Here is a 27325-nt window from a genome sequence, read left to right as displayed (position 1 = left end):
GCGTATTCCGCATGTCCCTTTGTCATAGAACTCGTAGATCACGATCACAAAGCACTTTATTTTCAGATCAGTCAAATGTCAAATCTATCGAAAAGCGCTGACGCTAAAAGAAAAATAAATCCACAGTGAGAAAAGATGAATTTTGAATAAATATTTATGAATAGTAGTTGGTAGTTCACCTCACCTCTCTTGATTTTTGTCTTAAGAGACTTTGTGTTGTCATTTGATTTGATACATAATATAAGCTAAAGCTAGATTTGTGAATGCAAAATTTTCAATAAATATTAAGACAAATAGTAATCAAATCAATATATTTGCAATAACCACTTCAAAATGTTCACATTTCACATACGATGAAGTGTCTGCGCATGCGCGAATCAATTTATTCCATCTTTGCATCATGCGGGAAGCTGTCACTTGTCAATTATTCTGATAACAGGGTTGGCGACCATTGATGCTATACAATTATAGCGAAAAGCATACATTTTCATCTGTCATTTCCGTACAAAATATTTTTGCTTTGGAGCAGCACTGCTTCCAGCAGTTGAAGCCGTTTTACCTCTGAATGTATCAGACGGTAATTGCTGAATCCAGCAAAATTCAAGCGATTTAAAAAGCGGCTGCAGTGCGGCGCTTTTTCGTACTGGATGCACCCAATGCAAAGCATTTTTTTTCTTATTTGATTAAATCATAAATAAACCGTTACAGATTTATGTAAGGTGAGGTAGTTGTTTAGTTTTAGTCAGAATGACGACGCTCTTTTAAAAAATATATATTTTCGAATCGATCTTTGATAACGTTGCCTATAGAAAATATGGCAAAATAATGTCGAAATTATCCTAACGTAAAAATATGGCTAAAAAATTAAGAACAGAAGCTGGAAATGAAATGAATAAATTTACTTTTATAGGTTTAATTATACCAAAAAGATACTTATGCCACAAGTATAATGATGAAAGCATTTTAACATTATACTTATATCCTTATATCATTCGTAGTCTATATGTAATAGAATTATTCTTATACTTAAACATAGTTACAATTTTAATTGGGACTTAACCTTATTATTTTCGTACAAAGAGGAAGTTGTGTAAATACCATTCTCCTTTAATTACAAATTATTGATAAAAATCATGAGGAATGTGGAAATTAAAGCAAAAGTGTGCAATCTTGACAAACTCGTCGAGTTAGTAAAGGCCTTGGGCCCTCAAAGGCACGAAATTATTAAACAAAAAGATACTTTCTATAAAGTTCCAAATGGAAGACTTAAATTGAGAAAATTTGAGGTTAATATCATTCGCAAAACATGAATTCAACTAGATTCATAACGTTACTTTCAGGGTCAAGCTCCCAAAATATATAGGATCTAAATCAAACTCTATCAACTATTTGATTTGTTACAGAATGGATCAGGAGAATTGATTTATTATGAACGACCAGACACGGAAGGACCAAAAATGTGTTTATATGAGAAATCTACTATTTTGGCCGAAAATCTTAATAGTATCCACACTACCTTAGAAAAAGCATTGGGAACTAAAATTGTTGTTAACAAAATTCGACAATTATTCATGATTGGTCAAACAAGGGTTCACGTGGATTCTGTTGAGGATTTGGGAGATTTTATGGAGTTGGAGGTACTTAACCATATCATATCCAGCAAAGAATAAAGTAACAAACTGAAAATTCACAGTCTTGGAAAAATATATGAGTATTCAAAGCATAAAAAACAGGGTTTCAAAAAAAAACAGAATCCGGGCAGGGAGGCCATGGTGATAAGTAACTTACAGTTCAAACCTTTCGTAAGCTACTTCGGCAGACATTTTCTATAGTGCAGGCTATGACTGCGAAGACGAAGATAGTATCTCGAAGTCTTAACAATGACTGACTTGGGAGCTCCGTATGCACTAATATTTATACTAGTAGAAGCATTCATTTAAATTGAAAGGGTTGGAATTATTCTAAACAAATGTTTGGAATACAAACTGAGTAGAGAAAAGTGTTTTTTCTATAATTCAGTGTTCATATAAAAGTATTTGTTACGAAAGAATTTTTCTTTCGTGTAATTGAATGTTTATATGAAACTAGCTGTTTCAGGAGGGCTTTTTCTTCCAGTTTGTTTCTGATAGTTACTTCTTTGCATGATCTACACATCTTCATAAAGAGTTAATTTTGTGAAATTGATTGCTTCCTTCCTTTCTTTGGAAGATTCTCAGATTCCAAGGAGTAGTAAAAAGTCAAAAACTTTCTTTCCCAAGAATTATTTATGTTCTGAGAATTCTGTATTGGTTTCATATATTTAAGCAATGTATTTCCCTCGTGGGAAAAAATACTACAATGCTCAACCTTACTCAAGCTGTAAAGCATATCAAATAATTTGAAATATTGACATTTTCATGTCAGTTTTTCAGTTGTTACGGAAAATGAAGGGCAGTTACTTGAAGTAACTCATAAAGTACTCTGAGCAATTTTTGATGTACACTGGAACCTTCTACCTCCCATATTCCAACAAAATGAAAATATCATACATGAGCGTATCCATATATAGGCTGCAGTGTATTTCGAAGACTTGGGAGGAATGGACAAGTCAGACGACTTTCAAGTAGAATAAAAAAAAGATATTCTCAAACTTTCAGTTTTATATAATACATTTTCATTTAATAGCCTTTGAATGTGTGAATGAAAACTATTATACATCATAATTGAATATACCTACTAGGAAAATTGAAAGAACTAAAAACAAACTTGAAAATATAGTCTCTACATTCTCCTCGTCATTTTTAGTCACAAAGATGATTTCAACCATTTCAATACATTTTGATTGAACATAGATGTGCTTCTTTATAATTTTTGTTGAGTTGTGGTGTGTGAATAACATTTGCTTTTTGAAAGTGAATTTTATTTGTACAGTTTTCACTGGTTTATTGAGATTCAACATTTTCTCTATTTTTTTTTTATTATTCACTTACTATTATTTTGTATCTTGCAGGTGGTTTTAAAAGATGAACAGACATCTGAAGAGGGCGAAAAAATCGCCTTCGATATAATGGAAAAACTTGAAATATCCAAGGAAAATTTAATTTCAGGTGCTTATGCCGATTTGTTGAGGGACAAATGATGTGAATTCAAAAGACTGCGAATTTACTATGGTATAATTCTATTATAATTTTGAAAAAGTATAGGCAGCGTACATGAGGAAACTATAATGTGTTTATGAACTGAAGTGGATATACAGATTGTTTTGCACTCAAACTCAAATATGTTTTTATTCTGTAATAAACATTATTGAATATTTTTTAGATACCTATTTTAGCCTTCCTCCTCTTTAGGTACAATTAGTTGAATTTTGAAGTGGTTTAGACATGTTGGAAAAATATAAAAGAAAAAATTGTTTAGCTCTATAATGCTATTTCAAAATAAAACTGCAATAAAACTCAAGTTGACACCACTCTTATTTATTAAGATGGATTACATTATAAATGAAGTACCTAGTTACTTGTGAATAACTGACACGATTCTGACTCCTATATGGCATTGCCATTAAGAGTGAAAGAAGTAAAAGTACTAAATAATTAGGATACATTCAAAATGTATTAACTTTTACATGGGTAGTATAATAAATTGTAGATTAAGAATATGTTTCCATAGCAAACGATACATTTTGTCAGTTTTATTTCATTAGCATATATATCACTTTAAAGATCCAAACACTATCACAATTTAAAAACAAACACACTCAAGGATCCATATAATTTTATGTGGAATATTACTCCGTATGAAATATAAATGGCATTGTGCTTTTAGTTGATTGATTTAGTTGATAAAAAAAGGCAATTATAAAAATATCGACTTAAAACGTTTGCTTCTTAGTGTATTTCGCCTTTGAATCACAGGAATTCACAGTAGGACTGATTGTGTTTTTTTTCGTTAACCAGCTATCGCACCCCTACGAACGACAACCCTCAGAAGTCAAAATAACTGAGCAAAGGACTAACGAGGTCTTACCTTTTAACGTGTGATTCCTAACAGACATAAAACGAGATTAAATAATAAATATCTCTAGATTACTTCTGATTTTATCGAGGTGACTGAAAATAATACAATTTGATATCAATTCTCTCAATTTGGTTTTTATTAAAGTTCACTCTGAGTACCTAAAACAGCCCTCTTCTCCAGATAAAGAAATGCCATGTATAGGTCAACTAGGTATTCTACTTTTTTCTAATGATACTAATGTCAAATGTTTTGTTTTACCACCAGTGTCTATTTTAGGTGAAAAAAATTGTAAAACATTAATATAGATTTTAAGATACTGATAACAACTATTGAAAAACATGATCAAACATTTATTTATGACAAACAAACCAAAGATGGAATCATAAATAAAGAGTAAGATAATGTCGGTCCTAATTTGCAGTGGATGTAGTCCCTAACAAGGAGTGTACCTAAATCTATGAGGTACATGAGTCATCGAACGTGAAAAATTATGGTATGAGTTTTGGACAATGGCAATCAGTATGACTGTGAAAAATATGGAAAACCAGTAGACTGACTATTCAAAATCCTGTTCATTGCTGGTTTGACAGTTTTGACGTTGAAGTGGAAATATGCTTCAAATACGATCGCACTTTGCTTTGTTCAAGTAAAATCATGAAGCTTATTGTCATTAACAAGAATATTCTATATGATCATAATCATTCAAATTGTTAACCCTCATTCAGGACACTATTACACTTTGGCTCTGGATGATTTTAAACTGTTTGTATTATATGATTCCATGGCAAACATAGCTTCGATACAATAAACTGACTACTTATTATGTGCTTCGTTATATGACTGAATAACTTGATCAACAAATACGTTTCTTTCATTTGTTGATCAAGGTGAAGGTGTAATGACGCTCTAGATTACTTATTTTTAATACTGCTCTTCCCTCTTTCAAATATATTTTTATGTGACTTAGTTGATATTTTTTAACAGATTTTCAGGAAACCATGTTCCGAATGTCACTATTTTTCATGAATATGACAGTAGTGGTTAGTATCGGAACGCATAACAAGGATATTGGTTAGTTTCGGATTTCGGACCATACCATAAGAAGAAGTATAAGCCGAGAATACCTACCACAGAGAAGCGACATTAACGTCGTATCCTTTGATGTTCGGTGTCCCAACTCCCAACCGAATATTTTGAGTGATAAACAACCTGGTTCACTGAGAAAAATGACCTCTCAGCGATATACACCAATAAAAATACATACTCTTACGTTCTAGTATAGTACGTGGGCTCACTGTGAAATATAAAATTATAGTGTGAAGGAAATCTTACTCCATTCAATTTTTATATTGCTAATTGAACAACTTTCGCAGTAATGATAGAGAATATTCAAATATGTTGCCAATTTATTATTATTTATGATGAATTGGCTTTTAAGGAATAAATTAAATTACTTTATTTCGTAAATCCAATCAATTAGATAGAAAATTGAAATAAAGTTACGATAATAGAATAATGCTTATATTATATAATCATTTTATATCCTCTGAAATAAATAAGTCCACTAAGGATGAATAGAAGTGACTTGTTATTTCATGTAATCTTAACTTAAACTTTCATTAACAACATCAATACAATCTGAGGGTTCTAATTAAGTAAGGTTCTGAATGAAAATATAATGAAACAAGATATTTTACCAAAACCTCTTGATTTAAAAATGTGACAGAATCTCAAGTTTCCTTTTTACAGTTTTACCTTTGGTATTATTGATATCTATATTAGTATATTTGATACTATAAAAAATTTTCATTCTTATGAATAGCTTAATTATATGTACATTTTTGAAAAATTTTCACAAGAATGAAGAAAACCTACATCCTTCATTAGGTTGAATAATATTTTTGAAACTGCTCCCCCAGTAGAAATTTCTGTAAATCGATTGTTAAATAAACATTCACACTGATATATAAAATTATTGAATTCATCTGGTGATGAGCGCAAATTTCCAAATATTTTTTTTCCGTAGTATAAGCTTTAAAATAGCTTAACCGACTATTTACATCAAAAGTCATGCACTTCGTGCTGAAAGAGTAACACACATAACATGTATGAACTTGAAGACCTTTTTTTAAAATGTATCCACAAACGTAAATGAATGAATTCTGAGTACATACATCTTTATTTTTATAATCATAATCCGGAATGGCAAGGGCTGGAGAAAAGTGATTCTCATCTGATATAAATATATCATTTACGTTTGTGGATTGTATACTGATTAATAAATCATCTAAATCATTCTTACAATTCATATGATTGGAATGAAAATAATTTTGGCAAAACAACTTCCGGAATGCCCTTTGAAAATGTATGGGGGTCGGATTAACATTATTTCCGCATTGTTGTCTTACATCACCAAAAAAATTTTCAAGAAAATCTGAATTGAGTCGTCTCGTTTTTAAATATTTATAATTTGATTTGGAAAGCTCATCCCATATTTTAATTACACATGACAAAAATGTCACAAATCTAACTCGATTTGTGACATTTTTGTTCTCTGAATTGAAAATTTCAAGATTTTTCAAAAACGTTAGAGCCTCTTCAAAAAAATCTAATTGGAATTTTGAACCTTCTAAAACGTTTTTGTATTTATAGGAATGTCTTAAAAAACACGAATTCAACAAATCAAAAAGGTTATTGAATGTCTCTATTACGTGTATTGTACCAAAAGAAGAAGCAGGAAGTAAGTTCATTGCCGCGAATGCATTCATTCCACTGGCAACTGTACGGCTTAGAACTTGTGTTGCTAGACTCACTTTCATTTTTCAAAATTGTTTGGATTGATATGTGATTTGGTAAGATGTGGTGCGAATCTATAAAATTACCCTATGTTTTGCTCATAAAAAGAGCGCACAAAAGACCAAGATGTACTTTTGCCTTCAAAATGAAATGAATGTTTTAAAAAATTTTTTCTAGTGGCTTTTATCAAATGACTTGGATCAAAAATATAAACAAGTTTTTTACCACCGAGCTCAAATTCAGATTCTTCTAAAGTGACCCCTAATAACTTTGACAATTCATAAAAGTTAGAGCCCATGTCACTCACAATGTCATCAACATGCAGACCTATATTGGATAATTGAGAAATGCACTTATCCAAAATATCACGTAGATTTTTTGCTGGTAGCTGTGATTCAATGAAAAAAAAGCAATCGGTTGTTTCCAGGGAGAATAAAGTCCTCTAGCCATAATGACGAGAACATTTCTTCATATGTAATTCCTCTTATTTGCCTCTCCAATATCTTCGAAACCAATAATTTCATCACATCCTGTATCAAAAAAAGATTGGATTTTGAAGCCATCTCATCTATAGATATCACACATCGCTTGTCCTGTTCGAGCATTGTTTTAATTTCAAGTGCCTTAAATATTGCTGAATTTTCTACTGTTTCTCTCACGATGGATTCTTCAAAACTAATTATCTCCTGAAAACTCTTGCTTAAATAACATAATTTTAATGTATACCGAGTTAGGTAGGTACCTTTTGTAAGTAACTACCTATCTCATTATGTTTGCTCAGTGCTCACAGACTAATGGAGACAACTAAGCCCGAGAATGACGTGGACAACCAAGTCTACGCATGCGTCCACGAAAAAGGGACACAAAAGTCTTTGTCGCTTTTCTGTGGTAGGTATTCTCGGGTATAAGGAAAAACAACAACAACCTAACCTTTTTATATTTGTTTTTAGATTTTAATTTTTTTTTTGTTCAAATAATGATAACAGTTACAGATTTTATATTTCTTTGACATATCAAATTTAAATATTAGTATAATACGCAGAAACAATGCCCAATTGTGCTGAAACTCCTAGAGCTAGGAGAATCAGAATATTTTTGGAAACAACTTTATATGTAATATTACTGTGTATTATAATTCCTATTCGAATTAACCATGATGCAGAACAGTTCGAGAAATATCTGAAGGTATTCAATAAATCGTATGATAATTATACCATGTATAGGAAGAGATTTGAAGCTTTCAAGGTAATATAATTTATCAATGATTTCATACTGTGATACATCAATAATTTTCATAGTATCTATTCAAAATTATATAGGTATGTGCAACCTTTCACAACCCCCCTTTTTTAAAATTATTTATATAATAATTAATCTCTGAAAACATGGTAAAAATTTTCTTATTACTGAAAAAAGTTATATAACGCCTATTTTCAAGTCGGGTGTTGAAGAAAACATGAAAAATTATAGTGATATTCAAACTGTGATACCTGAAATTTAAGAGAAATCATTCTCTTACTATTCAATATGATCTTGCAAAAAAAAGTTTATTTTGGACAAGTATCAGTCGATTTCATCATATGAATTATTTTTAACATATGAATGAATTTATTAATCCCAAGAAGCATTACATGTTTCTTGGGAGCATAAAGTGAGTCCGAATTTATGATGTAGTTACATTGAACGAAAGGGTTTTGTTGAGGTTGGATTCTGCTAGATAACGTTATGCAAAAAGCCAACAGCCATAATTGTGACTTTATAGAAATTGCACTGAATACTTTCAAAAAACATTTGTATCTTATATATTATCATTGATACATTTACACTTGAATAAATTAATAAGGTATCAGAAATCAGATATCTCCATGAAAAAAAAATCTAAAATAAAATACAAAATAAGTGTAAAATTATAGACTGAAAATAAATATGAAAATCCGAAGTGGTTTTGCTAGCTCAACAGAAATAAGTTAATAAGGCAAAAGGAAAATTGTATCACCAAATAAATATGACAAAAGAGAAACAAGGTGAAAGCTGAAAGGTAATCTGTAAGGGTAGGAAATTATTGGGAGATAACTGAAGAGCTGAAAGAAATTTTATTAACAGTAAAAAAATTTAGATATTACGAAATAAAAAAAAATATACAAGACTTTTGACTTTCATTGACTTTTCAAATTGTGGCAAAAATGATGTGCTTTTACACTCTCAGTTAAGCATTTCCACACTTTCCCATCTTTTTGGTGGGTTAACAAAATATATCGTTTTTCATGATGTACACAGTTTCCTTTAACTCCTTTTTAAACCTCTGTCAATGACTTTGTCTTAGACTAGGGCCTCCAAATGAACTTATTTGTAAAGTTGAAACAAATCTCAAAAAAACAAATATTTCGATTGAGACATTTATCTTTCCCAACATTCCTATACAGCTGGGTCTGGTAAATTTGTCCTGGAAAAACAACTACTTCCCAGGTTTATAAGAAAATGGACACTGAACGGAAATTTTTGCAGTGAACATCTACATCATTGCAGGCTAGATCTTACCAGCACTATCTTACCAACAGAACAGTGTGTATGTTACTCTACTGATATCATTGGTGCTCTCCACTACACATACGAAACTAGATCTCAGTAAGGAAAGTTGCATGAATGTATGTCGCATATAATCCAATATCCGTCGTGATATTGCCAGGAAAGTAGGTGTTTTCTGGTAGAAATTGGTTAGATTCGACGGTATAGGAATGTTAGGAGAGGTCAATGATTATAACTTTTTTAGTTTTTTTATAATCTATTTAATAAGTCATCTACATTTCAGATAATACTTTGTAATATCTCACTGCATATTCTGGAATTTGAATTCAGTTTAACTTTATTATTTGTAGACTTCTTTGCGGGCCATTGATTTATTGAATGCTAACCGAACTGATGAATCTGCCAAATACGGTTTAACTAAGTACTCTGACTTGCTACCCGAAGAATTCGTGAAAACTAAATTACTTCCAGAAAAAGATTATTTGACCCACATCCACGATCCGTCACCAGTTTCAAAATCCCCAATCAGCAAAAGATCTACCAAATATAACCTCCCCAAAAGAGTAGATTGGCGAGAAAGAAATGCTGTGAGCGGCATCCAGTCCCAGGGAACCTGCGGGGCTTGCTGGGCCTTTTCTGTGATAGGAGTTGTAGAATCAATGATTGCTTTGAAGACGGGGAAGTTGGAAAAACTGAGTGTTCAACAAATGATTGACTGCTCCATGTATAATGATGGCTGTGATGGTGGAGATATTTGTTCGTTGTTGAAGTGGATTAAGACGGAATCTGTTTCCATTGTAGAAGAGACACATTACCCTCTTTCACTGACGAAACAGGAATGTAAAAATGTTTCCGGAATAGACGGTATATTGATAGATGGTTTCGAGTGTGATAGGTAAGAATGCTAGGTTATTTTTTCCTTTTGATTAGGTTGTTTCAAAAGTTTGGTCTTTTTTTATGAGTATACTTTCAACTGTAATTTCTCGGTGAATACTTATTCAATTTGATCGACATAAGTGACATTTGAATCAATGCACTTTTGCCAACATAACACAAGGCCGTTTTTGTCTTGTTCTTATTCGTAAAACATGGGGACAGACGTTGTCTTGGAGCAGGATCAGATCTTTTCTATTAACCACTGTCATCTGCTGCTGACTCAATTTTCGGTACATTTCGTCGATTTCCCCACGATTAGACTATAATGTGATGGTTTGGTCCCGGTTGCATAAAGTTAGTGAACCACATACAGTAACCATGGTCTTTTTTATGGGTTTTCACATTTGGGAAGTGCCTGTATTGAGGAAGGAGTTTTTCACCGGCCATGACTTAGTCCGACAGCTGTAATATAATCGTTATTGATGGCCAAAATACTGCTACACAATGTATGAAGCAGCTACCTTTGAGAAGAGAACCAGACAGCTTCTGTTTTGATGTGTCATAGACAGGACATGGATTTAATGTTTAAACACTTCTGTTCTAACTAAATAGAACAATGCCGAGTCAGAAGTGGTGATGAAGACTCGTTTTACAAAATCGCCATCTATGGAATCGTCAGAAAACTAATTTATAGTTCAGCAAAATGAAAAACAATAAATATACTCATTCATTTTTCAAGTATTAAAAAATATATTCCAAATAATTGTGCTAATTCTAGACTCTCACATTTTGATCCACCAACTCAACAAGCTTTGCATGGATCAAAATTGTTTTCAATATAATGGCTCATATTATGAACAGCGTGAAGCATCGGCTATGGGTAACCCATTGTCTCCATTTATAGCGAACCTATTCATGGGTAGGTTTTAGACGGAAGCTGGGAAAGAACTCAGTTACTTCCCTAGGGTCTGGATCAGGTATGTTGATGACATTTTCGCTGTAGTGGATACAAGGATAACCAGAATTGAGAATGTCCTTTCAGCACTAAACAACAGGTGTAAGAGTATAAAATTCACATATGAAGTAGAAAAAGAACGAAAGTTGCCGTTTTCAGATGTATTGGTCATAAGGAACGAACAGAACGAAATAGAATTTGACCTTTACAGGAAAGACACGGGCACTTTCAGATACATTCCCAATGACTCGAATCATTGTCCACAACACAAAATGGCGGCACTGCAATTTCTGGTACACAGGTTAATAACTTTCCCTTTAAAGAAAGATAAGTATGATAATGAGAAGAGAGTGATTCGGAATGTAGCTGAAGCAAACGGTTTTAACCCAGATATAGTTGACAAGATAATTAGAAAATGCAAGTTTAGGGAAGCACTTCGTAAATCTTCCACTTTTCAAAAAGAGCAAAGTAATAACAAGTTTATAGTAATCCCATATGAACCCCAATACACGAGAGGGCTTCAACAGATATTCGATAAAGTAAATATGAAAGTTGCATATAAAACTTCTTATAATTTGCAACAGCTTCTTGGTAATCCAAAAGATAGACTAGAAAACACAGAAAGGTCGGGGATTTACGAAATCAGTTGTCAAGATTGCAACAGCAAATACATCGGCCAGAGCCGACGAGCGATTAAAACCCGCTTCAAGGAGCATTGTGCACACATGAAATACGAAAGGATAGAAAAATCCAGTGTCGCCCAACATGCTCTAGACAAGGACCACAGAATTTGTGAAAACAATCTGAAACTGATTAAGCATGTGCATGACACCAGGCTACTCGATGCATGTGAGAGTCTAGAAATAGCAAAATGTAAGAACAGCATGAATGGCGATAAGGGACACATCCCGTTTATCCCGCTTTTTAATCTTCTGTTAGGAAGAGAATAATTATTAAGAACTTGCAGGTAGTTAATTACCGAGAAATTCCATATTGGACTTTAGGTATACAACCTCAGGTAACAAATTTTAGTGTATAAGGATTAACCAGACTAGACTAGGTATCAATTTTCTTCTCCTGAGGATGCTAACTTTGTTGGCGAAACGCGCGTCGAGTGCAAAAAAATATTAGTTTGGTGTTAGGGCAATTGATCTCGAAAAAAGTTATTCAATTTTCACACCAAAGGTTCCAATCTCATCGTTAATATAATAGCTGACAAAATGATTTAGAATTTCGCGCCTAAGGTTTTCAGTGTCATTATTTTTCGAGTTTGAAAGCCGTGGATTTTTGGAATTTCTTCCTGACGTTTCGCTGGCGCGAGTGGCTAGCTTCTTCAGAGGTTTAATCATCATGGCTTGCTGTCCGATGACACCACATCGAAGCTGACGAGAATATCCATTGGCTCCAGCCGACGGCTTAACGGGCTTAACGCTGAAGCCGACGGATATTCTGGTCAGCTTCGCTGTGGTGTCCTTGTTTACCAATGTCGCACTGGAAGACTCTCTGAGGGGGTTAACCCACATGTTCCCGAATGACGTCGTCGAACTCTTTAGAGCATGTTTCAGAGGAAGTTACTTTCAATAGAGGGGAAACTTCTATGAGCAACTAGATGGTGTTGCGATGGGGAGTCCACCTAGCTCAGTGATAGCAAATTATTTAATGGAACGGTTTGAAGGAAAAGTGATAGACACTTTTGAATTGAAGCCGACCTTGTGGCAACGTTACGTAGCCCTGAACCGTTTCCGAAACCACTTAAACGCCCAACACCCGAGCATAAAATTCACCATGGAGATTGAGCAGGACCAACGGATAGCTTTCCTAGATGTACTAGTAGAACGATGTGGTACCAGACTAACCCACAAAGTGTATTGAAAACCCACACACAGATAGATACTTGCTCGCACTATCGAACCACCATCCTAGAACAGGCTCGAAGAATATTTGAACCAGAACATCTGGAGAGGGAACTGAAACACCTTGAAGTTACCATGGGATCGAATGAATACAGTGCCTCCGAGATCAGGAAAGCCATGAAACCGAAGAGCACCACGGTTCAAAAAGCGAAAAAGGATCAGATGGTTGCACGCGCATATCTACCCTTTATCCCTAGTGTCACGGACAGAATTGGAAAACTATTGGATAAACACGACAAAGCCTCAGGTCGGCTAAAGACAAAAGAGACCCATTATCAGGATGCAGGAGTCTATCGCATACCGTGCACATGTGGGAAGGTATATATCGGAACCACCAAACGATCCATGGGAACAAGACTAAAAGAGCATAAAAGGAACTGCAGACTATGCCAAGCGGACAAGTCAGCTGTGGCAGAACACATACTTAGTGAAGGAGACCACACAATTTTGTTTGAAAACACAGAACTAATTGCCCCCAACCAGAGATACTATAACCGACTGGTACGGGAGGCAATAGAGATCCACAGACACACGGATAATTTCAACAGAAAAGAAGAAGCGGTGAACCTCAACCGAATATGGAACCCCATTTTAAGGAATTCGAGAATAACGAACAGAATGACAATAGGCAGCAAGATTGTTAATGTTCCAGGTTTAAGTACAGGTACAAGTGCAGGGACAAGTACAGGTACAAATAAAACTGATTACCTGACAAAGCATAAATAGGCTTTACGAAGCCTAAAAGTTAGTCATCGCACAGCAAGCCATGATGGTTAAACCTCTGAAGAAGCTAGCCACTCGCGTCAGCGAAACGTCAGGAAGAAATTCCAAAAATCCACGGCTTTCAAGCTCGAAAAATAATGACACTGAATATAATAGCTATTAGCTGACAAAGATACAATGTGTGAGGAAGGGTTTCAGTCTCATTACAATGTCTGTACTGTTACAACTACACTTTTTGTTTTAATTGAGATAATTTGTTGTTGCATCCTTTCTATTGTTTCAGTTTTGTGAATGATGAAGAAATCATTCTTGCCTTTTTGGCAAAGCACGGTCCCGTAGCAGTAGCAATTAATGCCCGGTCATGGCAACACTACGTCGGTGGTATTATCCAGTTTCATTGCGAAAGTAGTCCATTGAAATTAAATCACGCCGTACAGATAGTTGGGTATGATTTGACGGCCAATATCCCTCATTACATTGTGAAAAATTCGTGGGGTGAAGATTTTGGCGAAGATGGTTATTTGTATATAGCTATAGGTAAAAATTTGTGTGGTCTGGCACATGAAGTGTCTGCAGTCAAAGTTCTGTGATTTGTTGATGAAAATGTGAAGTGAAATACAGGGTAATTAGTGCTCGGGAAATACTGTAATTCAACATGCGTTACTAGATAGTTTCAGTACCTAATTGTACAGATAAAATCTATATATTTTCAATGTCCAAATATATAATTGAGCAGCTAGTCAAAAATTGTAATGTTATATTAGAGTTATTAGATTTATCAAAAAAATATTTAACTACTACTTAAGCTCTTCTGTATATCAAACTTTTATGTAAATGACTTGATTACATTCATTATGCAGTGTGTTATATTTATTATATAGTATGTTTAAGTACTGTTATTACAATTGAAGGGGTTAAATTTTTAGGAGTGATTAATTTTTTGGGAAAGAAAGTTTTTGGCTTTCTACTACTCCATCTGATACAAAAAAAAAGGATGAGAGAATCTTCCAAAGAAAGGAAGGAAGTAATCAATTTGAAACTCTAAACATGAATGTGTAAGTCATACAAAGAAGTAACTTTCAGACACAAACTGAAAGAAAGTCCTCCTGAAACAGCTACTTTCATATAAACATTGAATTACACAAAAGAAAATAATTCTTTCGAAACAAATACTTCTATATGAACACTGAATTATACAGAAGATACTTTTCTCTACTCGGTTTGTATTTCAAACATTTGTTGTGGAATAAGAATCAGATATCATTCACATTAGTTCTACTTTGAATGAATGGTAATAAATTGTACTCACATGGAACACTGTCACCCTCACTGGTATACACCGATGTTTCGCCTTAAGACACTTGCCCTAAGGCTCTTCAGTACCAAATTGGATAACATTATAGAAAATACACACACTTCATTCATGAATTACGATTTTGAATGTCACGGAATAAGCTTGATCTGCTTATGTCATCGATGACATCGTAATGACATTCATTCACCTATTTGATTTAATCCCAGCCAAGAGGAATCTTATTTGAATTGAAGGGGTTATATTTTTAGGAGTGATTGATTTTTTGGGAAAGAAAGTTTTTGGCTTTCTACTACTCCATCTGATAAAAACAAATATCTTCAAAACTCATTAGTTTCATAGATGAGAGATGTGAAAGTTGAAGTGAAAAATGTACATTTTTGTAGATATCTTGGCCGTTATTAAAAAAATTAAATTTTCACATCTTGATCGAAGAAGTCAGTAGCAAAAGTGCTGAAGTGAAATTGTTAGAAAATTTCATTATTAAAAATCAGTTCAATATTTGGTAAGAAACTTCAAACAGAAGCAAAAAAAAAACTTAATTGTGAGATTTTCGGTGAACAGTTTAGAAAACCGCAACTCGTTTTCATATTGACTAAATTCTACTTAATTTGTGTTTTATATAATAACAAATTGGATTATGTGACAACCCGAACCATCTTATTTGGATATCGGCATACATTATTCCTCGACACATCCCTATCAACATAAATTAACAACTGTCAATAGTACGCTTCACTGCTTATTGAATATTCACTGTCAAAAAGTTAAACAAGTCGCTGTCAACAACGGTTAAAAGGTAGATATTATCTACGCCATTCTTTCCAAAAAAGACAGACTCGGAGCTGGCTTACAAGACAAGTAGTATTTTAATTAAATTTATTGAAAACAATGAAGACAAAACTTTGTTGGCCAAACGGCGAGAATCTTTTCCGAAAGTATTAAAGAACGTAGCATCTTGAGAGTGAAGACAAATTCCACATTTGCAAACCATCTTCTGGCAGAGGGGCGTGAGTTCAACCATGACTATAAAGTATTACATTTGAGAGAGAAAGGTTTGAAACTCGATCTTCTGGAATGCTCAGACATTGCTAGATTTAAGAATTTACTGAATGACCAAATAATGCAATTGTACCAAATTGATCAAAGTACAAATTGTAAATGTCTATTCAATGAGTAAGTAAAATTTTCTTTTATATTTAAAAATGTTCAATTAGTTTTGACCTAAAATCAAATTATTATATAAAGCACAAATTTAAGTAGAAGTATGTATAAGCAGTGTCTGTATGAAAACATTTGAGGAAGCTATTTTTTAGCAAAACATGTGTTGCGGTTTTGCCAACTGTCTAGTGAATCAATTTCGTGTCTAAAAAGTATATTTTCACTATTACTTTCGACAACCAGTACCTCCGAAACTGAGGAACTTGAAACATGTTTCATGGGAACGTTTAATTATTTATAAAATATCATAAGTAAAACACCCTTATATTTCTGGGTGTACATAAACATCTAATGAATAATAAAATATCTTGTGATAATTTCGTTTTCCCTTTCTTCAATACATTTGGAAATAAATCCATGAAATTTAAAATTTTATTTTAGTAGCATGTTATATAAATTAGTAGAAATCAAAATGTGATATGAATAAATAAATATTAGATTTGAATTATTATTTTACTCCACTTCTCATAGCATATAGTATATCTATTGCCTAGCTGTAGAATTGACATAATATTCTGACAGCTTATTGTGAATTTTGATGAAATTATAATGTACACTTCTAGTCTTTCAAGGTTATTCTACGTTTTGATATTGTCAATAAATCAACTTGCCCAGGAATTTATACTTCACCCTTCACATAAAGAATGTCTATTAATCATATCTAAAAGACAATAGCTTTTATTAATAAGAATGGGCTGATGTATAGTAAAACATAGGTCAACAGTCATTATGTTCATATGCAGAGCAGCATTGATCAGACTGATTCCAAAATTGAAATTCTTGCAACAGTCAAAATTTTTACTTTTATAAAATTTGGAGATTCTCATGGTCCAACTCTGCATAAATAATCAACAGCTGGCTTTGTCAAAATAAACACCAACTGAAAAAGCTGTTGGCTGCTGAATCTCCAAAATGCAGTACAGAATCTGAAGTTAATCTCAATCAAATAATGGTAGACCACTTTTATTGGGTTAAATACAGTTAATTAGAAAAAACTCTAGTGCATAACATCTTGATGACAATATACCTATTGTATGCCGATCAAATTTTATACTGTCCTCTATGAATAAATCTAAATTTTTAAAATATTCTTTGTTTTGAAAACTACTGCCACATAGTTTCGAATCATAATAGTCAAATTTGAACGTTATAAGTTCGTTTTTTTTAATGTTTTAGCATAGATAATTAGAACCACATTCTTGTCTCTTGCATATTACAAGCATTTTTGCTATCCCAAAGAGGAATGGTATCATTCAGATTAAAAAAAAGGATAGGGTCCAATACTGAACCTTGAGGTTCACACGATACATTGAAGAAAAGATGCTATTTATCTTTGTGATACATCGGCAATCGACTTAAAATTAGGAAATCAGCCAAAGTAAATACTCCCTGACAACAGAATCTTAAAAAATATCTCTCTGGTTTGATACTTCAACCTTTATTCGAATCATATTTCATTTCTTTAATGACATAATTCAGTTTTATTATATCCTTCAATACGTTTATTTTAAGATTGTAACTTTAATAATATTGTTTCTATATAGGTTCGAGGGATTTATAACTAAAATATTCTAGATATCATTAGTTATATCATCAAAAACATTTTTACATGAAATTTGCCTGAACAGTATGGAAAATATAATTAAAGTATTACAAACTGGACCATTTGTCACTTTTACTGAGTCAAAGGTAAGATTTCTACCTAATAAGTTTTCTTCATCTTGTTTTGTATTTATTCTATGCCAGAGGATTCAGTTTTATCATGGATTCAAAAGTTTTTAACTGAGCCTGGCATGATAACCATTCTCCATGCACATGATATTCGAGAACTTGCACCTTTAAGTGATAAGGTTCCTACTATTGATATTTACTCGTTAGTAACGTGTGTAAATAAAATAATGATCATTATTCACCCAAAATGTTTTCAATTTGAGATAATTATTGGTAACTTGTTGAATGACACGAGACTGATAACTAGATAATTGTAAATACTAAACAAAAACAACCATATTTGAATGGATATGTTAAAATTTTGAATGTAGTGAAGTTTTCCATATAGGTATATGTTTATTGAGGAGCAATATATATAGTCGTAACTATGAAAGTAGGTATTAGTAGTAACTGAAAAATTACAATACTTTAATGAAATTGTCAAGAATATTGAGAGTCAGAATTGGAGAAGATAATTTAATAGCAGTCAAATCTGAATGACTGATCAAATGAGATTAAATTATGTACCTATCTCTTCCAAAATAACTACCTTTGGCAGAATTAATTTTGGTAAAACGGCAACTATCTGCCTATAAATAAAGACTATATTACCCATATTTTCCTAATAGTAATGAAATTTCGTGAATTTTTTAGCATTTCCTGAAATGAAAATACAATACTGAAAAAAATTCAGTTGTAACAGCCTTGATGTTGAAAGAAAACCTGTAATACTCAACAGAAACGGCTTTATGCCGTTCGATTACGAACATTGAATTACACGAAAATAACTTTTTTCCGTTCAGTTCATACTTTAAACATTCTTGATGAAATTGAAACATACGCTGTCTGTTCAAAAAATAAGGTGAATTTTCAATCGTCGCAAAACGTCTTCCTTTCATAGGTCTCTTCTATCTAGAGTACAGGAAAAGTCGCCGGGACAAAATCTGGTGAATACGGCGGCTGAAACATGATTGCGTTGTTGCTTTTGGCCAAAAAAATAACAACAAACAATGACGAGTGAGCAGGTGCATTATCGTGTTGCAAAAGCAATGAATCGTTTTTCCACAATACCGGACGTTTTCTTCGTATTCTCGGAAGCGGCACAACTTTGGACTTTGATTTCGATGTCATAACCATATACTCATGATTCGTCACCAGTTATGACCTTTTAATGCAAATCTGGATCGCCATTGACGTCATTCAACAATTCCTGAGCGATGCTCATGCGATATGGTTTTTTGGTAAAAATTCAGCAATTTTGGAACGAACTACCACGCATTTTTCTGACTCAAGAGTACAATCACCAAATGCCACTCATCATTTCAAATGTTTTTGAGCACTCAATTCCATTTTTTACACAAAATGTTATGCTTGCTAGCATACAATCGTCGAACGCGCAAAACGTTGCCTCTCACCAACAAACTAAAAATGCTAAATAGCTGCAACTGTGAACATATGTTCGAGACGGGTCTACCAACATGAAAAATAAAAAATCGGTAATCTAATTTACGTAGCCCTCGAAATTTGAATATTCACCTTATTTTTTAACAGCCTATACGTGGGAATCAGCTTTATGTTTTTGGAAGTGGTACCTCATATTCATAAAAAGGTGGAATAATTTGTCTGATATTCATGATTTTTTTTTATTAAAAGAGGCTATAAGAATTGTATAAGAGGTTTTTCTGTAGGATTAATTTCAAGAACCGTCTCATCTGTATTACCTCTAATCGATTGAGATGGGTTTTAAGCCCATCATCCCAAGCAGAGGCGGCGTAAGGTCTACACCGCCTACGACCTCGCGGTGCAAAGGGCCTCTAAGCCGAATGTATTTATTTTTCTGATAAACCATATTATTTTATAAAATTAATTAATCAAAAAATTCGTATCTTTGTCGTTTTTATTTAGTCAGGCAACGTCCCCAAGTTATAATACCATAGCGGATATGACTTTTTATGAGGAGGAAATGGATTCTTTTAATTTCTTTAATGAGCGAGTGAGTGTTTAGATATTTGAAATTGTATAGAATGATTTGGAGTTTTCTGGTCACATATCTTATATGATCCCATTTATTGAAATTAGTTTTTAGATATATTCCTATTAGGTATTTTGTTACAATTAAAAACTTTCATTTCAATATTTTTCCATCTTTATTTATTTCTAGTTGGTGAAAAGGAGGGACGTCAACTTTGTTACAACTGAAAGAAAGAACGTGGGGTTTTTCGAAGTTGACTGTTGATAGTTTGTTATCAAATCAATCTCTAATACATTTGATATCTACTTCTGCAGTATTTTTCAATTCCTGCCATGTTGGAGCCTGATAAAAGGTAGCAGTGTCATCAGAGCATATCCTAACAACTGAGAACAGTTGGACCCAGAACTGTGCCTTGCGGTATTCCATACTTAATGACATTCGAGTTACGTAAGTCATCATCAATTTTCATTCTCTAGGTCCATTTATTCAAATAACTTTCATTCCTATGTTTTCAAGCATCAAGAGTAGCTTATGGCTGACCAGTATCAAATGTGTTCTTTAGATCAATGAATCAGCATGGAGTTCCTATCAAGTCCGTAATCTTCTTTTATAAACATTATTACTCCATCATTTTGATTGTATTCACCTTCGTTATAAATTAGTTCATACCCTCTGGTATGCAATATATACGAGGGTCAACTAATTTCCATGTCTTAGTTTATAATATCAAACAATCGAAATTGGAATTTATTTCATCCAACATTATTTTGAAATCATCAATATTTTTATTCAAACTACGGATATTATTATGAATAATTTTGAAAGTTTTTTTTCGTTTTTTTTTTAAACCTTTTTGCATTATTCAGGTTTTTTGCATCATTCAGGTTTGTTAAGTGTGAACGTTATTATAGTCTCTTTTGAAATCTCTTATGTATTGGTCCATTCAGAGAGATGTGTCCCTATATTTTCTAGGCCATAATGGACCAGCGCGCATGAAAGGCAAATGAAACTATTGTATGTATAGAAAACATATCTAATTGAATTATGTATTCTTAGCGGTTTCTTCCAAACAATACTTACATATCTTCAGTCATACAAAAATTAAAAAATGATAACAATATTTAAATACAGTATAAAAAATTGTTACAATTATAATATAAAATACTCATCAGTGCAAGGAGGGTTCAGTCACCTAACGTAGGAAATGAAAAATTTTATAATTCAACAAATAATGTCATGCACTCTCAAATACACAATATTCTTAACCTCTCTTATTGCCCTGTGAATTTCATCTTCTCTACTATTCTGAAGTCTCAACATAATTTCTGAAAAAACATTGTACACATTGTTTTTTTTAGTTCCAATGATGAATGGAAATCCATACTTTTCTTTGTATCGTGTATTCAATTCCATTAGTTTCCTCTTATCTTCGGCGCTGAGTTGACTCGTTCCACTGAATGTTTCTTCAGCTTCTTTTTCTAATATCACTGGTCGGTAACAAGCAAACAAACTATCGAATATGTCGGGATATTGCTGAAGGATACTTTCTTTTTCTGTAATAAAAAAATGCATCATAACAATAAAACATCATTCGAAGCTTATTTTTATTTTTGTTCTCAAGATTGTTCTGCGAAGATTACTTGAAGTTGCCAAAAATGTTGTGATGATCATTTTTTAAACGTTTTGAAGTCGATTTTTCTAGTTACTAGGTAGTTTCATGTTATTTTTTAAGGCCGGCAATATATAGATACAAAGTTAGAGAATAAAAATCATTATCTTTAATCGACAACTTTTTTCAATTCATCTATTAATTGGAAATTTTACCGAGCCTGTACAATTTATTGGATGAGGACAAATAATTGAAATTATTTTTATAATAACTATATTATTTGATAAATTTATGGAGTTTTAACAAATGTAAAAAATGGTAAACTTTGAAAGTGATATTTCAATAATGCATACAGGGTTAATGTTACAAATAAAATCTATTAGTTTACAGCTGGTTAACGGAAAAAAAACAGATTTTGATAGATTTTTTTATCACTTACTGTCAATTGACAAACTACATCCAATTTTGTGGATGTGATAATGAAAAATCTGTCTTTAAATATGTCGATTGATTTTTTTTACAACATTCATTGACAATTAACTTTTGAAGTGTGGACTTTCTTTAGATCACCAAGAAGTTTATATGAGGACATATGGATATTTTCATTTGTAAAATCCAAATATACAATAAATAAGAAAATTCCAATTATCAGGTCTATCTTCAGTTTCGTTTTTTTTTCAAAAATTAGGACACTAAGGTTTCATTCATAATAATTTTTTGTTTAGACATTTTGTATCACGGCACATCCAAACTCAAAAATAAATTCATTTCACGTCACCAATATCCCCAGTATTGTTAAAACAAAGCCCAAAAAATTTACAAAGGACATGCAGCTTGCTATCAATATTAGTGCGAAACTAAGTTATTTTCTTAGTTTATACACTTTTGTTTCCATTCAAAGCTAACAATAACTCAAATGTATGCACTTTTTTGGCGTTATTTTTGACAGGATGGGATTAAACTCATTGCCAAACCAACTGGCGAATACAAGAGGGTTCTTCACCCTCCCTCAAATAACTCATTAGCCTCTCTAGCAGTGAGTCTATGAAAATAATGTGTGGTCTCACAGCTTTCACAAAATATGCATCTGAAGTGTTTCACTATGACAAATCGTGATCACAGCAATGTTTTTCTACGTACATTCGAAATTTTAAATTTACCAAGAATTTCTATCAACATTTGAAGATCGCAGAAGTTGAAACATCAAAAGAATTCCATAATTTTTTGTTAAGCATGGATCCCTCTGACGATCACTTTGAATCCGCCACTGGCCGAACCTGAGATAAATAAATAACATCTATTGACGAACTAATGGAGTGCTAATAAGCAACTATTGAATAGGATCTGACCAAACAAGGGGCAGAAGTTGGAAAAGGTGGGTTATTCCATTTGTCTTGAAAATTCTACCTTTTCATTATGCTTTATTCAATCATTAAAATATTTTTGAACAATTTTTTACCGATCAATCGGCTTGCTAAATAAACTAAGGAATTGGCTTCATAGAGCTATCCAAGAGAAAATATACACCGATCAATTAATAGGAAAAACTTGAAGTGAGATACACTATGTCTCGCCTACTTGTTTATATTCAAACTTGTATTGTACATTAACATACTTATGTTTATATACTTCTTATTTGTAATATCTATGTTATGGTTTTTGTTATCTATGTCTATCTATCTTCTTGTAATATCTTATATATGGAATGTATATTCTATAAAAAAAGGTTTGTTCTGGTTCTAACATCCGAAACTGTTTGGAAACTGCGCAAGACATGGTGTGTACAAGCAAAAAATCTCCAAAAAACAGTCCGAAATAGTCTCGGACACTTGTTTAAACCAGAACACTTTTGAGGAGACCAGGAGACCACTGTGCCACCTATCGTATATATGAAGAGATGAAGACAAGAAAATACTATTATTCATGTCCATTTTGATATGTAGCGTATCCCTATAGTCTGTTCAAATGTTATCTACCCTCAATCATCAATTATTCAAATCAAATAAATAAAAAAACATCCTAGCAAATAGCCAAAACAAAGTTCCACACGAATGCGCATGAGCAACGGGAACAGTTCTCAACAGTTCAGCCTGGAGAGCAAGAACGATTCGGGACGGTTCAAAACAGTTTAGGATCATTTCGCAGTCGAAACCAGAACAGAGGATTCATCAGTCCGAAATTATCCTCAATAAACCAGAACGCTCTATATCAACTGCGCATGATCCTGACGTCCTAGAACCAGAATTTCGTAGAACCAGAACAAACCTAAAAAAAGTATAGTTCTATAAACTACTCAAGAACTTAAAATACTTTCGCCCATCCACAAGGGAAACCTTTTTTTGTGCGCTTCGTATTTATTTACCACCATTTACTGTTAGCAATAGTTTTTCTACTTGTATATTTGGTAAATGAATTGTACCTATTGTATATTATATTGATTTTTCGTAGATCCGTCTGGAAAATTGCTAGAAGAAATTATCGCCTCTGAATTGGGATGTTCGGTTTGCTTGACCCGAATTTTGGCACCAATAACAGTGTCACAACGGTCATGAGATTTGTTACGATTGTTACTACAGAATAAAAGAAAAGAATGTCCTATATATGTCCCAAAATTATTAGTTTGCATGCCACTCACAATACACATTAAAAAGTTATACTGCCTAATAAAATATGTAAAAAATATATGTACCTGTCACGATATATACATATATAGATATTAGGAATAAACATTAAAACGGATGTATGTAAAATACAGACTATATCCATTGACATTTAATCCAAAAATAGTGATGAAGAAAATTATTAGTTGGTTGGAGATTTTTCGTCTAATTTTTGTTTTCAAATATTGCATCACCAAATATTCTACTTTCCAAAAGTGAAAAAATAAAATTTGGATTCATATCACATACAACTCCATTCAACCGAATGATTTTGGAAATGACTAAAATAGAATCAGTAATAAAAAATGATTGAATATAAATTTACTGATCTGCTTTGGGTCATTTTTTATTTCGATATTGTCAAAAAAGTTTTCATAATGTTTATGTGATCTATTATTATGAGTTGTTTCAGAAGCTTCATCTGTTTTAATATCATGTGTTTTTGTAGCTCCATATCTCAATAAATATTTATTCTACTGTGTCTTGATATATATTGGTTGATAGAGAAGTACTCTATGCATTGATACTGTTCAGAGATTTGAGGGCCCTGGCGGAGACTAACCTATCACAAACGGTGCGTGGAATATCGGAAGAACTGGGCGTCAGCTCCCATGCGGTTGTTGATGATTTAAAACATATTGGAAATGTCAAAAAGCCAAAGACGAAAATACAACAAAGAAAAACTATGGCTTCTATATGGTGATTAGCAGCTATACAGCTTTCTGCAACCGGGCCAACCTATCACAGCAGAGTCCTATTGTAAGGGAATCGACGACACTGATCATCAGAAGAGGTTCGATCATGTTCCACGACAACGCCCGTCTGCACGTTTCACAAATCACCGTCCAAAAATTAAACGAATTGAGTGTCAAAGTTCTGGCGCATCCACCATACTCTCCAGACCCCTCGCCAACTGACTACTATCTTTTCAGCACTTCGATGACCTTTTCACCGGTAGAAACTTCGCCAATCAGGACAAGGCAAAAACAGCCTTCGTCGATTTCTTCGAATCCCGAGCATACAATTATCATACTGACGGAAATAATCGACTTGTGTTAAGTTGGCAAATGTGCACTGATTGAAATGGCGCTTATTTCGATTATCTACATTCAATAAGTATTTACTGAGATATTACAATTTGAAGTAGACTCATAAACACGGACAAAACTTTTGAAACAGCCTAATATATTTTTGAAAATGTATGTTTACCTACCATTGACCCTCAAAGTATCCAAAACGTCATATATTGCTTGTACCAAAGAATTGGCATCACTAAAAGGCCTGCATTTCAAAATACTAATTGCAGCGGCTGGATAGTGTTCCACAATGTTTCCAAAAATTCTAACAAAACTCTCACTAAGCAAATTGTTAACCTCTTCAATGGACAATTGATGTGTCACAAACATTATAACACGAGCTGGAACTAGACTGAAATAACCTATATAGGAATAAGATTTTATTTATTGCTTATATATTATCGTTGACCTTTTTTCAGTAGGAGGAGATATCACTTACTTGTTTGTTTCAAAAGAATAACACTGATAAAATCGAGATGTTTCCTTAAATTATCGAATTCATATTCGTTTGTACACAGATTATTGAATCAAATTAATGTTATGTTTGGAAGTTCGTGAAATAATAGAACCACGAGAAACCTAATTCATTGATAGTGTTATGCAGTTTCTAATATTGAAAAAATATTTCACTGTGTACTTTTCTCATAAACAAAACTAAAGCATTACCCAAATTTCGTCAACCCAGTTAGCATCATCACGGATTGATATCAATGCACCTAATCTCTTGAATTGTCGTATAAATAATAATACAGTAATGTGGAAAAAATACAATTATTTCACCAAATTCTAAGCCGTTCCAGTTCAAGCAAAACCGTGATACATATTTTGAATTTTTTTCACGGTACTTACCTAGTTTTCTAGAAAATATCTCAGTTGACAATCGACGTGGTCCCAAGGTTTATTTTGTATATCATATGGTTCAGAGTGAGTTTTCAAATGAAGAGATTATAGAAGCATGAAGATAACCTAGTTTTGTTTTTTTAAATCAATGATATTGTATGTACGGATTGAATTAATAAACTCTTTTTTTTTAATACTTGAGGTCTCTTTATCATGAATTTTTTTTTCAAATTTCTGTTCTCATATCATTCCCCTTTCTATCAACCTATCTGAATAATAAACAAAATTGAACAGATAAGATAACCTATTTCCTATTTCTCTAATTATCAAGTGATTTATGTATTCAAGGATGCAAGGCTTTGTCAATGATGGAGTTAATTAACGCAATGTTCGACGTTGGTTTGCGAATTTTCGTTCCGGAGATTTTAGCCTCGAAGATGGGCTCCGAAGTGGTCGACCAGGATGAGGATTTGAGGACCCTTGTGGAGACTGACCCATCAAAGGGAGTGAGGTGCGGAAGAACTGGGCGTCAGCTCCCAGGCGGTTTTTGATGGTTTAAGACGTATTGGAGTGCCCTAAGATTTGAACGATGGACAGAAATTGTCACGTATCGAGGTCTGTTCATCTCAGACGCGTGCCTGAGGGGGGGTAATTACTCCCCCATGACTACATAGGAAAAAAATTCGAACATTTCTTATTTTCGAACTCAAAAAATGATGATGATGATAAGACACAACTACAGGTTTTTACACCTGGAGCACCCAGGCAAAAAATACCATACTTACTGTATGGTCATAGTGAAAATCAACTAGTAAGTCCACTCTACTATGGTAGATATGGTGGTCAACGGCTAGTGTGACTATTGTGAGAAAATCGACGAACAGAAGAGTTCCGAATCTTTCTCCACAACACCCGTTTCACAAATCACCATCCGAAAATTAAACGAATTGAGCATCGAATTCCAGTCCTCTCACCAACCGACTACCATCTTTTCAAGCACTTCGATAAGTTTCTTACTGGTAGAACCTTCGCCAACCACGACCAGGCAAAAACTGCCTTCGTCGACTTCATCGAATCCCGATCACAAAATTTTTATGCTGACGGAATTAGTAGACTTGCAGAAATGGAAGTTCAACCATC

General features: G+C 33.2%; 3 protein-coding genes and 1 long non-coding RNA gene across 6 annotated transcripts; 2 read left to right on the top strand and 2 right to left on the bottom strand.

Moving 5' to 3' along the window:
- The first annotated feature begins 837 nt into the window (after nucleotides 1–837).
- On the top strand, nucleotides 838–3295 carry LOC111502156 (uncharacterized). Of its 2 annotated transcripts, none has more exons than XM_074183190.1 (3): nucleotides 838–1005; nucleotides 1404–1637; nucleotides 2990–3295. In XM_074183190.1, exons 1-3 carry the CDS (start codon nucleotides 853–855, stop codon nucleotides 3116–3118), a joined length of 516 nt encoding a protein of 171 aa, XP_074039291.1. In that variant the 5' UTR covers nucleotides 838–852; the 3' UTR covers nucleotides 3119–3295. The 2 variants fall into 2 exon arrangements, with proteins under 2 accessions (XP_074039291.1, XP_023011928.2); XM_023156160.2 differs by lacking the exon at nucleotides 838–1005 and adding an exon at nucleotides 1039–1286.
- Nucleotides 2048–5168, bottom strand: LOC141485757 (uncharacterized). The gene is made up of 2 exons (XR_012467425.1): nucleotides 4006–5168; nucleotides 2048–3946 (listed from the first exon to the last, which is right to left on the bottom strand). It is a non-coding gene; the product is annotated as an uncharacterized lncRNA (long non-coding RNA).
- Nucleotides 5169–7704: 2536 nt separating this feature from the next.
- Nucleotides 7705–14646, top strand: LOC111502157 (cathepsin O). 2 transcript variants are annotated; one of them, XM_023156162.2, is made up of 3 exons: nucleotides 7705–7977; nucleotides 9669–10213; nucleotides 14069–14646. In XM_023156162.2, exons 1-3 carry the CDS (start codon nucleotides 7840–7842, stop codon nucleotides 14373–14375), a joined length of 990 nt encoding a protein of 329 aa, XP_023011930.1. In that variant the 5' UTR covers nucleotides 7705–7839; the 3' UTR covers nucleotides 14376–14646. The 2 variants fall into 2 exon arrangements, with proteins under 2 accessions (XP_023011930.1, XP_023011929.1); XM_023156161.2 differs by having other exon boundaries at nucleotides 7708–8037.
- A 6373-nt stretch (nucleotides 14647–21019) lies between these two features.
- LOC111502158 (2-oxo-4-hydroxy-4-carboxy-5-ureidoimidazoline decarboxylase) lies at nucleotides 21020–26387 on the bottom strand. Its single transcript, XM_023156164.2, has 3 exons — nucleotides 26195–26387; nucleotides 25483–25707; nucleotides 21020–21553 (listed from the first exon to the last, which is right to left on the bottom strand). The coding sequence occupies exons 2-3, from the start codon at nucleotides 25673–25675 to the stop codon at nucleotides 21222–21224; spliced, it is 525 nt and encodes a 174-aa protein (XP_023011932.2). The 5' UTR covers nucleotides 25676–25707; nucleotides 26195–26387; the 3' UTR covers nucleotides 21020–21221.
- Nucleotides 26388–27325: the final 938 nt, after the last annotated feature.

The sequence above is a fragment of the Leptinotarsa decemlineata genome, unplaced genomic scaffold (assembly GCF_025532065.1).
Source record: "Leptinotarsa decemlineata unplaced genomic scaffold, Ldec_3_MD MMD2_tig00026336_RagTag_RagTag, whole genome shotgun sequence".
Classification (NCBI taxonomy): domain Eukaryota; kingdom Metazoa; phylum Arthropoda; class Insecta; order Coleoptera; family Chrysomelidae; genus Leptinotarsa; species Leptinotarsa decemlineata.
The sequence above is the reverse complement of the archived record's forward strand: the minus strand, read 5'-3'. Positions and strand labels throughout refer to the sequence as shown.